Source organism: Oncorhynchus mykiss, chromosome Y, assembly GCF_013265735.2.
Source record: "Oncorhynchus mykiss isolate Arlee chromosome Y, USDA_OmykA_1.1, whole genome shotgun sequence".
In the NCBI taxonomy this organism is placed as follows: domain Eukaryota; kingdom Metazoa; phylum Chordata; class Actinopteri; order Salmoniformes; family Salmonidae; genus Oncorhynchus; species Oncorhynchus mykiss.
This window is the reverse complement of record NC_048593.1, coordinates 31,673,144-31,689,735: the sequence shown is the minus strand read 5'-3', so window position 1 is coordinate 31,689,735 and position 16,592 is coordinate 31,673,144. Positions and strand designations below refer to the sequence as shown.

At 39.4% G+C, this 16,592-nt stretch overlaps 2 protein-coding genes and 1 pseudogene across 6 annotated transcripts; 2 read left to right on the top strand and 1 right to left on the bottom strand.

Moving 5' to 3' along the window:
* Positions 1 to 1,023: 1,023 nt before the first annotated feature.
* On the top strand, positions 1,024 to 16,389 carry xrra1 (X-ray radiation resistance associated 1). 3 transcript variants are annotated; one of them, XM_036967836.1, is made up of 18 exons: positions 1,024 to 1,154; positions 1,683 to 1,779; positions 11,231 to 11,409; positions 11,563 to 11,634; positions 11,779 to 11,851; positions 11,962 to 12,059; positions 12,266 to 12,414; positions 12,815 to 12,916; positions 13,072 to 13,250; positions 13,338 to 13,390; positions 13,510 to 13,632; positions 13,713 to 13,806; positions 14,348 to 14,466; positions 14,681 to 14,980; positions 15,099 to 15,264; positions 15,380 to 15,495; positions 15,646 to 15,751; positions 15,857 to 16,389. In XM_036967836.1, exons 2-18 carry the CDS (start codon positions 1,710 to 1,712, stop codon positions 16,009 to 16,011), a joined length of 2,154 nt encoding a protein of 717 aa, XP_036823731.1. In that variant the 5' UTR covers positions 1,024 to 1,154; positions 1,683 to 1,709; the 3' UTR covers positions 16,012 to 16,389. The 3 variants fall into 3 exon arrangements, with proteins under 3 accessions (XP_036823731.1, XP_036823730.1, XP_021446984.1); XM_036967835.1 differs by having other exon boundaries at positions 1,027 to 1,779; XM_021591309.2 differs by lacking the exons at positions 1,024 to 1,154; positions 1,683 to 1,779 and adding an exon at positions 10,771 to 11,072.
* On the top strand, positions 2,635 to 6,092 carry LOC110510035 (annotated as a pseudogene).
* On the bottom strand, positions 7,617 to 10,665 carry neu3.1 (sialidase 3 (membrane sialidase), tandem duplicate 1). 3 transcript variants are annotated; one of them, XM_021591311.2, is made up of 3 exons: positions 10,320 to 10,665; positions 9,851 to 10,102; positions 7,617 to 9,711 (listed from the first exon to the last, which is right to left on the bottom strand). In XM_021591311.2, the coding sequence occupies exons 2-3, from the start codon at positions 10,079 to 10,081 to the stop codon at positions 8,716 to 8,718; spliced, it is 1,227 nt and encodes a 408-aa protein (XP_021446986.1). In that variant the 5' UTR covers positions 10,082 to 10,102; positions 10,320 to 10,665; the 3' UTR covers positions 7,617 to 8,715. The 3 variants fall into 3 exon arrangements, with proteins under 3 accessions (XP_021446986.1, XP_021446985.1, XP_036823732.1); XM_021591310.2 differs by having other exon boundaries at positions 9,851 to 10,099; positions 10,320 to 10,664; XM_036967837.1 differs by having other exon boundaries at positions 9,851 to 10,665.
* Positions 16,390 to 16,592: the final 203 nt, after the last annotated feature.

Below are 16,592 nucleotides of genomic sequence, written 5' to 3'. Positions count from 1 at the left end.
TTGTGCAGTTAACAATAGCTCCTGCGTCATCAGAGTGGTGTGTTTCGTGCAGTTTCATTGCAGTTTGACTGCATTGGCAGTATCATAAAAACGACAGCCATATTTAGATCTGGGCCGAGCAGTGTACTGAAAGACCAGTATTAAACACTGTGGAAACGACACAGCTGGATGAGTTGTTTGTATCTTAATCAAATAGTTATTGAGATAATTCACCATAGCCGCAGGAAGTAGTTTGTGGGTGGGGTGCTGCGAGTTTTTTTGCCCCCGCTGAAGAGTCAATATTGGTCCTCTAATACAGGACTAGTAAAGGCCCAGTGCACTACTTTTGTGGAAATAAAATGTAAACTAAATATATTTGAGTGTTTACCAGCATTTGCAACTTGAGTTAATCTGATAATACTTGCGGAATATAAAAATACTTGCTTGGTGTATTTTTTCCAGTTTCTTGAAATACTTTGCAAATGCAACATATTGTGAAAACTGAAATGGTCTATTTTCCATAGGCGATCTTATCCAGAGTGGGAATCAAACCCACAACCCAAGCATTGGGGTGGCAGGGTAGCCTAGTGGTTAGAGCGTTGGACTAGGAAATGGAAAGTTGCAAGTTCAAATCAATGGTAGGCTAAGCATCAAGATGAAGGTAAAGTAGGGGTCAGGGGTTGACCATGATTTGCAGCGACAGTCTGTTATATTTCCAGTAATTTAAACTAAGAAAAAATCCTATCTATTACACCATTGTTTATGTTTAGGTTGTCATATGAAAGACAAATAATGTATGATGTATATATATTTTTAAAGTGATTATTCTCTCTTAAAATGTAATTTCTTGAAAACTACAGGTATATTATAGAAATCAAGTGCTATTTCCATTGTGGAAATCTAATGGGATGTAGTTGCTTCATTGTCTGTTTTGGTTGGTGGCCCTGGCCCACTCTGGGATTGTATGCACATTATGGAGTGTGGCTCTGACTCTGCTAGACTGTGGCCAACACTCCAATCCGGTAGGTGGCAACACGGCTGCTTATCTACTATTAACCAAATACCGGCAGTGCACTACAGAAGTTGTTCAGCGGTGGAGGAGGCCTGGACGAGATGGGTGAAACATGCTTGGATGAGAAGGAATTTGATGACTGGTTTATCGAGTCTTTGAAAATGTAAGTACGAGGTATTTTGTGAAAGTGAGTTGAGACTTCCATGATGTCTTTTAGTTGCATAAATGATGCTTCACATCACACGTCTCTGCAGGAAAACAACAGGGGTACATTCACAGGCGTAACGTTTTAGGACGTTGTAGATAGGACTAGGTTATAGATCAAAGTAGCCCCTATACACCTCCCTTTCAGATACAATAATATTCATGAGTATCAACTTGAACATCCTACAAAAGTAATTGAATGGACCACAGAAAAAGGTAGGCCTATTCATAATTGGCCCATGTTATAAGGCAGTACATTTGGATTATAACCAACAACATTGATTGTGTTTTATTGCCCTTTTGTCTTTACCTCACAGCTATCTGTGTCGCAGGTTACAGTTGATCTAAAAATGACATTTTAGAGCTGCTTTTGCCTCTGAAGCTCTTTGCTGATGACAATTAGGTAATGGATTGAAATGATAAATACTTCACGATATCAGTGATGAATTGGAATGTCAGTGACTGCCAAGGTGTCTGTCTATTCAAGGTGTGCAGGGTCTTTGTGCAGTGCGAGATGTCAAAGTGGTCCTTGGAGGTTTCTCAGATGGCGCCGTTCATTGCCTTAAACACATTCCAGGAACAAGGTAGATGGATCATAGTAGCCATTGCTTATGTAACTTCCTTTTGCTGTCATTAATATTCATCTTCTTACAGTTTTTCTCAATCGCGTACAAGTCATTTTGGGATATGTGTTGAAACGCATCTATAGCAGAACAGCAATGGCCAAATGCTCAAATATACACAACTTCTGTTCATTTTCTTTTTTTTGTACCTCACTTGCATATCTTAAACCACTTTTTGCAAAACTTTAAATACAAAATGTCATTAGTAAATACAAAACACACTTAAGTGTTTTGTTTACACAATATTAACACATTGTTTTAATCAGATGAGAAATGTCTGCAATTGTGTTCACTGTTTACAGCAATCAGTAAATACTACTGCACTACATTTCTAATCATCCCATCAGGTTCATACCATGTACAATATAGGGAAAGACCTAGGCAATAGGAACTCTCTTCTAGGAAGAGTCTTGGTGGTTCCAAATTTCTTCCACTTAAGAATGATGGAGGCCACTGTGTTCTTGGGGACCTTCAATACTGCAGAGTTTTTTGGGTACCTTTCCCCAGGTCTGTGCCATGACACAATCCTGTCTTGGAGCTCTACGGACAATTCCTTCGACCTCATGGCTTGGTTTTTGCTCTGACATTTACTGTCAACTGTGGGACCTTATATAGACAGGTGTGTGCCTTTCCAAATCATGTCCAATCAATTGAATTTACCACAGGTGGACTCCAAGTTGTAGAATGATGATCAATGGAAAAAAGGATGCACCTGAGTCTCAGCAAAGGGTCTGAATATTTATGTAAATAATATAAATTTGCAAAAATGTCTAGACCTGTTTTTGCTTTGTCATTATGGTGTATTGTGTATAGATTGATAAGATTTTTTTTTTTAATTAATCAATTTTAGAATAAGGCTGTAATGTAACAAAATGAGGATAAAGGGAGGGGTGTTTCGAATGCACTGTATGTATGGAATACATGGAATTGGTATGTGATGAATAAGTCCTGCACACAATGTGCTTATTTTCTTTTCTTTTTTTTATCAGGATTAATATTTGATTTGATGTGTATGGAATTGTTTCCTGAAATATGCATGAAAGGACAGTAATTACCCAGAATTCTGCACCTTTGGATAGTTGTACTTCCAATTTTGATCATCATGATTTAGTGACTGCAAAGAATGTACTGGGATTTTTAAAAGACAGATTCACTTTTTGTTTTGTCTGCATGGACCCAAGAGATAAGTATGGTTTCATTAGTCTTTTTGTCTGCATGGACCCAAGAGATAAGTATGGTTTCATTAGTCTTTTTGTCTGCATGGACCCAAGAGATAAGTATGGTTGCATTAGTCTTTTTGTCTGCATGGACCCAAGAGATAAGTATGGTTTCATTAGTCTTTTTGTCTGCATGGACCCAAGAGATAAGTATGGTTGCATTAGTCTTTTTGTCTGCATGGACCCAAGAGATAAGTATGGTTGCATTAGTCTTTTTGTCTGCATGGACCCAAGAGATAAGTATGGTTGCATTAGACTTTTTGTCTGCATGGACCCAAGAGATAAGTATGGTTGCATTAGTCTTTTTGTCTGCATGGACCCAAGAGATAAGTATGGTTGCATTAGTCTTTTTGTCTGCATGGACCCAAGAGATAAGTATGGTTGCATTAGTCTTTTTGTCTGCATGGACCCAAGAGATAACTATGGTTGCATTAGTCTTTTTGTCTGCATGGACCCAAGAGATAAGTATGGTTGCATTAGTCTTTTTGTCTGCATGGACCCAAGAGATAACTATGGTTGCATTAGTCTTTTTGTCTGCATGGACCCAAGAGATAAGTATGGTTGCATTAGACTTTTTGCAGGCAGTCATTTTTTTAAATGAATGTATTTGCTATTATGACAGTATAATATAGTTTCGATTACTATTTATATTTTAGGAAGGCAACTACATTTTGAAAACACATTTACTGTTTTGCAACAGAGTTCTGTGTCTTGTGGACTCTGTTTTTAAAATCGACAACATTGTTCCAAAAAATGCTTGTACGCATTTGAAAAAACTGTAAATGGCTTACTTTCAAACTCTTGTTTCTTGTGTCGTTACCAATGATGGCTTCAGCTCCAAGCTCCTGGTGTGGGACTTAGGAGGAGGTGATTGTGGTGAGTAAACCTACTGTCTCTTCGTCATATTTTCAGTGTATTACAGTGTAATCGACTCTCCACTTTATACTGTAGCTACATCCACTAGGCATGGATGATTTACAACCTGATTAGGTCACAGTACACATTGGTCTTGCCCACATTGAAAGCACATTTCTGTTGCGTGATTTGTCGTCAAATGATAGATGTCATAAAGAGTACTGGAGACATACAACTAAAGAGGGCATCGTCAGATAAAGGTGTCAAGGCAGCCTCCGGATGAACTGGAAACCCCAGCATTCTCCATGGCTCTCAGATCAGCGATATTCAACTGACTGAGCTGATGTCAGGGAAACCACTTTACTCTGTAGATAATAACCTGTTTTATATACATTGTAGCCTTTTTGGACTGTGTCGATTTATAATTTCCTTTACAATATGATATTGGGTGTAGAAACACATCTATAACAGTTATTTTGTTTCCTTCTATCACAGAAACAGACAGTCCAGATGCACTGAGCTCCCTGCAGTTTGTGAGTGACACTGTATTTCTCGCTTGTGCCTGCAATGGTGACCTGTATGTGGGGGACACACGGAAGCCTTCAGCTCTTCAGCAAACCCCAGGTGGAGGGAGAGAGGGAGCCCAATGGTGTATGGGTGTTTGACAGACCTGTTCTCATCAGACCCATCCTCCTGTAGTGTAGCACGGCTCTCCTCCTCCTGCCAAGTGTTTGTGTCTGATCTTAGGGACCTAAGAGCCCCCTTGAGTAAAGCCCAGCTTGATGTCCAGAGGAAAACTACCGATAATGACTTCCTGAAGGTGACTTGGGCGCCAGCTTTAGACAACTGCCTTGCAGTTTCAGGTAAGCACAATGTCACTCTTTCATTTTTGTTGGATTAATGACATTACTGAATGTCTTATGGACAGAACAAAGCTGTTCTTGCTTTTTTAGAACGGCTGTCATAATAAAGCAACTTTTCCTCAATTACCAATTTAATGTATCTCCTCTTCTAGGTTTTGATGGAATGGTGCAAATCTACAACGCTGCCTCTTGGAGAGTTGGTGGAATTCCAGCCTATTTTTGTCCACCGTGGTCACATGATGACTGAGGATCAGTTTGACACTTCATCAGCTGTGGTCACAACTCATGTTTAGCATCCAAGTCGACCTAAGACTGTCCTCTCTGCTGCTGTAGACGGGTCTGTGCATGTATGGGACTGGGTCGACAAAGCCACTGCCAGCTGTTGACATTCAAACAAACTTACAGTTCAATGTTAATCATTACGCAGCTTTGGACCTTGCCTGAAGTCTAAATATTTTTTTCATTATGTAAATATGTAAGGAAAAAACATCCTCTGTAAAGCACAATTTATTGGGATGGGATAAGATGATGTAAAAATACACTGTTATGAGTAGTTATTCAATGCTATGAGTAGTTATTCAATGCTGTGAGTAGTTATTCAATGCTATGAGTAGTTGTTCCATGCTACTCATAGCTGTTCCATGCTATGAGTAGATGTTCCATACTAGGAGTAGTTGTTCCATGCTATGAGTAGTTATTACATACTAGGAGTAGTTATTACATACTATGAGTAGTTGTTCCATGCTATGAGTAGTTATTACATACTAGGAGTAGTTATTACATACTATGAGTAGTTGTTCCATGCTATGAGTAGTTATTACATACTATGAGTAGTTATTACATACTATGAGTAGTTGTTCCATGCTATGAGTAGTTATTACATACTATGAGTAGTTATTACATACTATGAGTAGTTATTACATACTATGAGTAGTTGTTCCATGCTATGAGTAGTTGTTCCATGCTATGAGTAGTTATTACATGCTATGAGTAGTTATTACATACTATGAGTAGTTATTACATACTATGAGTAGTTGTTCCATACTAGGAGTAGTTGTTCCATGCTATGAGTAGTTATTACATAATAGGAGTAGTTATTACATACTATGAGTAGTTGTTCCATGCTATGAGTAGTTATTACATACTATGAGTAGTTATTACATACTATGAGTAGTTGTTCCATGCTATGAGTAGTTGTTCCATGCTATGAGTAGTTGTTCCATGCTATGAGTAGTTATTACATACTATGAGTAGTTATTCTTAAACTGTACACAGCGTTGCATTATGGAAGAGGTATTCTGAGTTTATATTATTATACAATACATTCGAAAAGTATTCAGACCCCTTGACTTTTTCCACATGTTGTTACGTTACAGCCTTATTCTCAAATTGATTAAATATGTTTTCTCCTCATCAATCTACACACAATATCCCGTAATGACAAAGCGAAAACAGGTTTTTATACATTTTTGCAAATGTATAAAAAATTAAAACAGAAATACCTTATTTACATAAGTATTCAGACCCTTTGCTAAGAGACTCAAAATTGAGCTCAGGTGCATCCTGTTTCCATTAATCACCCTTGCGATGTTTCTACAACTTGATTGGAGTCCACCTGTGGTAAATTCAATTGATTGGACATGATTTGGAAAGGCACACACCTGTCTATATAACGTCCCACAGTTGAAAGTGCATGTCAGAGCAGAAACCAAGCCATGAGGTCAAAGGAATTGTCCATAGAGCTTGCAGACAGGATTGTGTCAAAGCACAGATCTGGGGAAGGGTACCAAAACATTTCTGCAGCTTTGGAGGCCCCCAAGAACACAGTTGCCTCCATCATTCTTAAATGGAAGAAGTTTGGAACCACCAAGACTCTTCCTAGAGCTGGCTGACGGTCCAAACTGAGCAATCGGGGGAGAAGTGCCTTGGTCAGGGATTTGACCAAGAACCTGACAGTTCCTCTGTGGAGATGGGAGAACCTTCCAGGACAACCATCTCTGCAGTGCTCCACCAATCAGGCCTTTATGGTAGAGTGGCCAGACAGAAGCCACTCCTCAGTAAAAGGCACATGACAGCCTGCTTGGAGTTTGCCAAAAGGCACCTAAAGACTCTCAGACCATGAGAAACAGATTCTCAACAAGATTATCTGGTCTGATGAAACCAAGATTGAACTATTTTGGAGGAAACCTTGTATAGTGAAGCATGGTGGTGGCAGCATCATGCTGTGGGGATGTTTTTCAGCGGCAGGGTCTGGGAGACTAGTCAGAATCGAGGGAAAGATGAACGGAGCAAAGTACAGAGAGATCCTTGTTGAAAACCTGCTCCAGAGCGCTCAGGACCTCAGACTGGGGCAAAGGTTCACCTTCCGACAGGAAACAACCCTAAGCACACAGCCAAGACAATGCAGGAGTGGCTTCGGGACAAGTCTCTGAATGTCCTTGAGTGGCCCAGCCAGAGCCTGGACTTGAACCCAATCGAACGTCTCTGGAGACCTGAAAATAGCTGCGCAACGACGCTCCCCATCTAAGCTGACTGCGCATAAGAGGATCTACAGAGAGGAATGGGAAAATTCCCCAAATACAGGTGTGCTAAGCTTCTAGCGTCATACCCAAGAAGACTTGAGGCTGTAATCGCTGCCAAAGGTACTTCAACAAAGTACTGAGTAAAGGGTCTGAATACTTATGTAAATATGAATATTTTTATTTATTTATAAATTTGCAAAAAATTATAACCTATTTTTGCTTTGTAATTATGGGGTATTGTGTGTATATTGTATATTAATGATGTGAAAAAAAAGCCATTTAATCAATTTTAGAATAAGGTTGTAACGTAACAAAATGTGGAAAAAGTCAAAGGGTCTGAATACTTTCCGAATGCACTGTATTTTATAAGAAAGCAAGATTGTTCACTTTTGTTACATAATTGATAATAACATGTTAATAAGTAAACTGATTTCTTCATGTACCTGCTAAATAAGTTCAACCCTGGCCTGGAGATAAAGGTGGAAGGCAGTTGCACCACATTGTTTGCTCACAACACTTTGTAAATCAAAAAGCTAAACATAGTTTATCAGATTTTTTACATTTATTTTCAAAAGATAGTTCTGCATGCCATTCACATAAATGATTAACAATATGTTTTCTGCATAGCCAAGGATACAGGCAGGGACAGGATTGTGCAGATAGTTGAGACAGGACTAATATTGTAGCATTACTTAGAGACAGGGAAAAATAATCTAATTTGGCACATTGGAGTTCTCAGCAAATGAAGCTGATCTGTCCTTTAGCAGACACTTTTCAGAGTGGCTCACTGTCATTACAGAGGGTCTGAACAACAGCATAAATTACATCAATAACATTCACAAATGACATAGTCATAACATTTATAATGCTATGGGGAATGTTTGAACTGTCCAGACAGGGATACAATGTGCATAAAGACAGGGTTGGATAGTGTGGCATTGGGAAGCCCATGCAGTTTGAACAGATGAGTCACAGTAGATAACAAACAACTTCATGATCGAGGGATGTCTGTTCATTCAACAGGGAGCAGAGTTGTGGCTGAGCAGGTTGTTCTCTTCACAGTGTGCTTGACAAGCATGAGGAACTGAATCCTTTGAATCAATGTAGAGGTGAAAAGAGTTACATTGCAGAACTAAGTAACAAACGTATGCTGTTTAAATAGACTGTCGTCCCATGACAGCATGCATTGCAGTTCATAGTCCGACTTCATAAAATGATCACATCTACAGATTACATCACATTTAACTATGATTGCATTTCAATTACATTTTAGTGTAAGTTGCCTTTTCTACACAAAACGACTTTGTTATAAATGATCATATTCTTTTCAGATTGCTTATTTTTCTATACTAATAAAGTATAGGGATGATAATGCATCTACTGACCACTGAATCTGATTGGAGTTAGAGTGTATTTCTGAAATACAACCCTAACGAAAACCTAGAAGGTCTTTTCTTTCTCATCAATGGTCTGCATGACATCACTGAGTGGAAAAGACACAAAAGCAATCTGTTCAATCTCACTCTTCTCCCCACATTCCATCAGGCAAGCAAAGTGCTCAGTGTCCTCACTGTAGGCCAGGTCTGAGTAACCACTGGGTCCACTGTGGACGATCCAGGGCCGGTCCCAACCTGACGTGTGCAGTGGGGAACGGTTCAAATACACTCCCAAGTCTTTCCTCGTCCTCTTATTGGTCGGGTGGGTGAAGAGAAGCCAGGTTTGCGTGTCTGAGGCCCGTGGTGATGATGTGGTACCACCCATGCCCTCTTCACCTTGCTCAGGGGCAGGGAAGCCAATCACACTACCTTGGCAACCACCATGGCCTGGCTCCACTAACCTCGGAGCCAAGCGAGGCTTGTCATAGTAAACCCCACTGCTCTCACTCAGAGCCTCCACTCTATGTCCTCCATGGCGGGCGTTGCAGTACAGGTGACTCCTGCCCTCGTGGTCTATGATCTCTGCCATCTCACACTCACAGGACTTTCTTTGAAGCATCCTGCCCATTTGCCATGTCTGACCGAAGTCGTCACTGTATATTGAGAGAGCATGAGGCTGTACCGTGAAGGGGAAGGGGAAGGAGAAGCATTTGAAGTGGATATAATAGGCATAGGTAGGTATGATCAATCTTCCACTCTCCATTTGAATGCCATGGCCTGGTCCCACAGCAAATGTAGCCCACCTTCTGACCGTTTTGCCAATCACACTCTCTGTCAAGTCCTTTGTCGGGCTCCAGCTCTGGCCCTCATCATTACTGGTGATGTAGCACAGGTGGGCCTTATTCTTGCCTGTCCTGATCTGATGGTGCTCTGAAGTGTTCCCTAAAATGCAGATGAAAAACAGGAATAGAGTCTTGGTATTCTTCTCATACACCGGGCAGGGGTTCATGGTGCGGTGGTCTGGTAAACATGCTGACAACAGCTCCTGGGATTCTGACCACTGGGGAACAATGGAAAATAATTTAAACAAAAATTAACAAGTAGAAACTGTAAGCTGTATGAAACAACTCAATTAAAGATGAACACCTTCAACTGTGTATTATGACTGTGATGTGTTTAGATTTGGAGGGGACATTTACCTGAGTGGATCCATTTTGTTGAGTTCCTCGCCTCATAACAATACTTTTTGCATCACTGTCACTGAGGGAAGAGCGCTTTTCTGCAAAGGCAAGGAATGTCTGACTCTCTTTTAGGTAAATGAGAGCTGGAATTCTGTATCTTGTCCCAGTTTGCTCCTGTTTGAACAGAGTTGTTTTTGCAGGTTGCATTTCGATTCCTGGTAAATAACTCCTTGATGATGTGTTCCCCATAGCTGAAATTGCTGGTTCCTACTAACAGAGGGATTACTTCAAACACACATGACATATCACCTGAGCCACTAAATTCACTATATTTATTCCCTTGACATGAAAGTAAGGCGTATAGGTTGAATCGGATAAACGCTTCGCACGACTGCTAGCTTACATTCAAGTAAATCATCAAGCCATTTTACATGCAAAAAGATGGTATACTACGTCGACGTCGTTATAAGCCAGAACACATACTTACAGGAGCAGGCTTCTTAGCCTACAAATCACACCGTTGAGTCGTGAGACCCAGTTAAAACGAGCATAGCGTTAGCTACCTCTAAAACTATTTATTATTATTATTTTTCCTTTCGCTGTTAAATGTGGAAGCGTGTCGTGAAATAACAGCGTACGTAGCTCGTCTGGGGTGTATTCATTACGTCCTGCAACGGAAACCGTTTACCGTTGAAGAACCAAACGGGGGCAAACAGAGCATATGGAACAACACCGCTACCAACATGAATTTGTCCAATTGAAACTCTCGTTTTTGTTGCAAATTTGCACATTTCCATTTGGAGTAAACGTGTCTGTTGCTAAACGTTTTACAACATAATTGCTGTACTGAATACACCCATGTTGTGTGAAAGTCAGTGGCGGCAAAAGAGACCAAAACATTCTATACTGCCAACAGCTGGAGGGAATGTAGTCCCGACTTGTTGACGTGTTGCTAGGATACCGGAGTCTTGACTGATTGGATGTTTATCCATGTACGCACATCATGAAAAATGTGTTTGTTTTTTATGTCTGGCTGGTAAATTAACAGTTATGGTAAAATAGGTCAATTTGGGCTGTAAATTGTGTAAATAATCTGGATAGCGCTCAACAAAAAGGTACTTGCTGTAGATGTAACAGTGGACGTTAATGGCTGCAGCCGGACTCTACAAATTAGATGTGGGAGACAGTTACCCCGCCAATTGTTTTCCCATCCGACCATTGTTTCATCAACGAAAAAACGGTATGAATTCACCACTCTCTAACAGCAATAGTATTCACTGTTCACTGTAGTTTTATCACTTCACTGATAGGCCTATCGAATGGCATTTGATTAATCTATCCAAGACTGTCTGGAATAAAATTATTCAGCATGGTGCTTGTTTTCTGTTGATTCGTTAGGGGCTGGTCACTGGCTGGTTGCTCACCGAAATGCAGTGGAACATAAATACAAAAATACACGAACTAAGAAATCAGAGGGAAACAGTTTTGCCTCAAACTCAATTGTGTCTGAGTGCACACGGGTTGAAGAGTGTGCGACATCAGATATTCCTGGCTACACATTGGATGCTCCTCTCCTGGTAAGCAAAGAACACATTTGGTTTTACAACTCTTTTTCAGAAAATCGCAAATCCATGCAGTAAACAATGAACAATGTATATATGAAATAATATATTTAATTTCATTAGTTAATAAAAATAACTATTTTGAGATGGTTTTATATTGCCTCGTAGTTGTCATTGCATTGTGTGGACAAGCCATCTGACCTGTGCTCTGTTGACATCAGTGAGCAGAGATTGAATTTGGTAAGATTTTCTCTTTGAGCGATTCATTTAATTTAGTGTTGGATGAATTCAAACAGTCTTAATTCCAATGGGAGATAGTTTATAGGTAGACACATAGCTTCATAAAGTTCAGTAATGTTTGAAGTTTTTTTCTTTCTTCAACAGATCAATACAGAAGACTTCCTGGATTTTGAGAATGTTGCTTATGTCAACGCATCTGACAACAGTCTTACCATAGGTATATCATGTAATTATGTGCTTTTTCTTCATTATTTAACATCTTATACATAAATGTTCATTTAAACAGAATAGAAAAGTAACAACAACAAAAATGATTTTCTGTTTCAGAGCCTTTTGGTAAATTCCCCTCCCTGAGGGAACTTGAGCTATCCTTGAATGGCCTCTGCAATGTGACACTCAATGCGGAAGACTTCCCTCACCTGGAGGTAAAATGACACTATGGTTCTACAATACCCTGTACTCTCATAATTAACATGTTAGCAAAGCTATATTGGAAAGGCAGATACATTCATTGTTTAAGCCAGATGTTTTTAGATGTTCTAATTGAATCACTACACTGACTTGGATTGAGAAGGAATTACCTTAATCTGTCCCAACTAAATTATGTTTAACTGTATTTCATGTGGCACAGGTGTTGGATTTGTCTTACAACAATCTGTCTGGTGATGACATCATGTCCGTTGGTCTACTTCCCTGTCTGAAAGTCCTTCATCTCACCGGGAATCAACTTCAGTTTCTTCCTCCCAACCTGGCAGCCCCTCCCCATGGCCCCTCACAACGGTAAGTTTATGTTACTGGAATCAAATTGTTTTTATTGTAAATAGTCAATTTTTTACTGTAGGTAGGTGCAGTTTTCTGGTTTAGTTCACCCAGTCATTGATGAAATATTCCTACTCAACAGGGTTTAACGACAGGAATGAAATGAGTGGCTTCCTGGTGTGCAAGTGTTCAGAAACGTGGCTCTTGTTAATTGTTATCTGCTTACAGTTTATGGTGTAGTACCCTACATTCCATTAGGTGGCAGTATAGAATTACAAAGAAGAGAGATTTACATTCTGTCTCGTTATACAAGTTTGCACTGAATACCTGCAAACAGTGATGGACAATACACACTTAAAGTAATTTTATGAAAACTATAAGTATGTGGAATAATAAGCTAATATTTACTCCTACTGAATAGCGCAAAGGATAATGGCATGCGATTTCAAACTCTTGAAGTGCTGATGCTAGATGACAATAAGCTGTCCTCTGGTGTCTTCAGCAGCCTTGCCAACCTGAAAAGGTCAGTCATTGTTTATAAAGTTAGTACTTTTACTGTCCACAGTATGGTAAATTAAGAAAATACTCCAATACATTACAGTGCATAATACACACCTACCTGTATACCTACTGTATATATCTGTAAACTTCCATAGCAATATGGCATGTCCATTTTAGGCTACAGCATTTAAACCTGCAAGGGAATCGTATCTCAGAGGTACCAGAGGTGTTGCCGAGGAACCTGCAACAGAAGGGATATCTGCAACACCAGCAGGTGTTTCACAAACAAAATTGTGACCTACAGGACCTCAGGAATCACCGTTTCTTTGAGGGGTTAGAGACTGAATACATGAATGGTTGGTATGCTATATTTTTAAAATAACGTAGCTGGCTTTTACACTTCTTTGGACAATATTAATGTGTTTACTATTTCTTAAATCTAGCCGTCTCCGGTGTTCCGGAAAACCAGCATGAACATATCAAGAACAGTTCAGAGGTACAAAGTTGTTATGGTGATTTGTATCACTTCTTTGTTCTTTTATTACTCCTTCATACTCTATAACACTAACACTTGCAACTTATTGCTCTTTTTTCTGCATGTTCTTTCTATTATAGGATGAGTGTGGTCAATCCAAAAACGATTCCCCCATTCGCATATCCCTTGACACTGAGGAATTTTCTGGAGCATACGGTTTGCCACTACCAGAGCTTTGTTTCCTCAATCTGGCTGACAATAAGGTCTGTATATTGTCTGAATATATTTGGGAAGACTATACTGTGAGTAAGTGGAGTCACTTGTGTCTCATTATTGCCTCCAGATTGTTGAGGAAGAAGCACTGTTGTCTGTGGCCCTGTTTCCTATGCTCAGTGAGATTGTTATTCACTCCAACCCACTGACCACACAGAGAAGTGGTATGTTGACTCTCTATATTTATTTGAAGCCTTTATTAGATATGAATTTGAGCTTTTGTTAAATAATCTATTTAAGTATGAACACAGACATGTTATTAAAGTTCCAATGCAGCCATTTGAATCTCAATATCAAATCATTTAATATGGTAAACAAATAACCAAAAATAGCTTCTTAGCAAAGAGCAATTTCTCAAGCAACATTTTTGCTAGGACTGTCTGGGAGTGGTCTGAGTGGGTAGGGGAAAAATTAAAACTAGCTGTTGGCAGAGAGGTTTGGAACTCTCTTTCTTATTGGCTAATTTACCGCCTGGTGATGTCACCAGGAAAGCCAATACTCCATCCCACCAAAACAGGCTGCAATTTCAGGCGGTCTTTTCAAACAGCTGTTACACTAAAACGGCATTTATCAGAATTTTTATAATTTCACAGTATTGTTCCTAACTCATAGAGTGGAAATATATATAAAACACAGGAAATCAAGTGTTTGATTGCACTGGGCCTTTAACTTTTTATTCTTGTCATTTATTGTATTTCCATCCAGGTGACCCACCACTTCTGACATACTTTCTCCAGGAAAGGTTGGGTATTAGAATTAGGCGCAAAAAGACATCAGAAGTTGTGAAGCCCCCTTTGATATTATGTATTGACTCAAAACGAAAGGTTTGAATGCAATATTCTTAATCCATATTTTGGCATAGCACATACTCATTTAACTAGGAAGTAAGATATAACTGCACATTTTTGAGTGCACTGTCTTACTTTTCATTTCAATATGTTTCAAACTCAATGCATCTGACATCATTCGGGTCTAACAGAGGCTAACTTTTGACTTTGAAACTAATTGAGGAACATTCACATTTATATTTTTCTTCAGGTAAAAAACAAAATCCCAAAGGTAACAAAGGTGCCTTTATTGATTCTCCTTGAAGAACCTTCTAGTCCTGCCTTACTTGATCCTGGCTCTCTGGAGGAGAAGCATGTTGAAGATCACTGTACGAATCCTCTCTCAGTAGAGAGAAAGTCAACAGAAAAGTCTGGCTGCTCCTCACACGCAATGGATGAGGAAAATAAACAGGAATCCATGGGAACTGCTCATAGAGTCGAGGCCATAGAGGATGCAATAGAATCATCAGATGATACCTTCCAACATGGAGAGTCATTCTTTGTGACGCAGGTGATTTGCATGGTCTCTTTCATGATATTCAGGAGGACAGTTATTTGCTTTGGTTGAACATGCCAATGTACAGTACAGTATGGTGACATGAGTATAATAGTTAACTTGTTATTCTCAGGTGACAGATTTACATGATGAATCTGAATACCATCTGCTATCTGACGAGACAGAAGAAGTCAAAGAGATTCAGGAGAAAAATGAGTCAAATGCAATTCCAGGAAAATTCAGAGGCTTTGAATTGCTATTGGATGCCAAACCAGATCCAGACATGGTGGAGCCTGTTGGTGAGGAGGACCCTTTTATGAATCATTTAAGTCGAATTTTCCTACGAGTCAACGGGATTGTGGGCAATTTCAATGCTGCACTCCCTTAAGTAATGTAATCTTATGTGTTCTACAGGACTACAACACACTGTGAGAATGTTGGAACAAAAACTCAAGAATCTCCTAGTTTACAGAGATTCCAAACCTAACCTTGATTGCCTGCAGAAGCCATATGAAGAGAAGGAGAAAAGGGTGAGCTATGTGAATAACATTCGAAGCACATGCCTACTAGTGAAAATGTCATATGATCTTATCTGTCACGTGTTATCTGCTTCAACCTGTTGAGTTGTGTGTCAGTCATCCATATTTAATAATAAAACAACAACAACCTTTAATTCTCAGATTGGAAATCTACCATCTCTGAGACCAAGAAAGCAGAGAGGAGAAAGAGTTGAAGAGATGCTCATACAAATAAACGAGAGGAAAACAATCAGCGAAATCCCTCTAAGTACTAAACCTCTTTTTATTGTCATCAATAACATGGGAAGTGAATATCTATCTATTTATTATATGTAATATTATTTGTTAAGTATGTAATCCTGTTCTTTCATAGCTAACGTCTTAGAAGGCAAGGGCGTCTTCAAGGATGAGTATGAAGAGGCTTTGACTTTGCTGAGGGATATGAAGAAAAGGTACAAGATGGTTCACATGAAGGCAGTGGAGCAAGCAACACATATTGAGTATGAGAGGACCACCAACCACAAGTAGAGATTCACAAACTCTGTTACTTTCATGAAACATGAACATTAAACAATCAACCAAACACTCTTCTTCCAATTTAGGTGAAGAGAATGATCAGCTACAAATTATTTCTGGGCTGAAGGGAAAACGTTCTTATTGAGTTTATTTAGCCCATCTATGACAACTGTTAATGTATAACATAATGTATATGTATAACATTATCATCATGCATTTGTTTGTCTTTCATTATTAAATAGCTCTGTTTCAACTTTATTCAACCTTGACAAGAAGGTGACAGTGGATCTTGCAAATGGAGACACTGTCACCCAGGCTCATGGCAGTTTTGTATTTCAGTGGGGTATCAATAAAATCTGTTTTAATAAAATAGTTGGTAAAACAATCTAACAAGGTGCCAATGTGATATGGGGTGACCTGTCATCACTTCAACTTTGTGTGTCGTTATGATTCTGTACAAATACTATGCAACAGACCCTGAACGCTTGATACTCTTGAACATATCCCGCGCAAACACTCGTGGCAGGAAGTAAATAAAGGACCGTAAGTGACGTCGGTGTGTTCCCGCCTGAAACGGAGGCAAAAGAGCTATC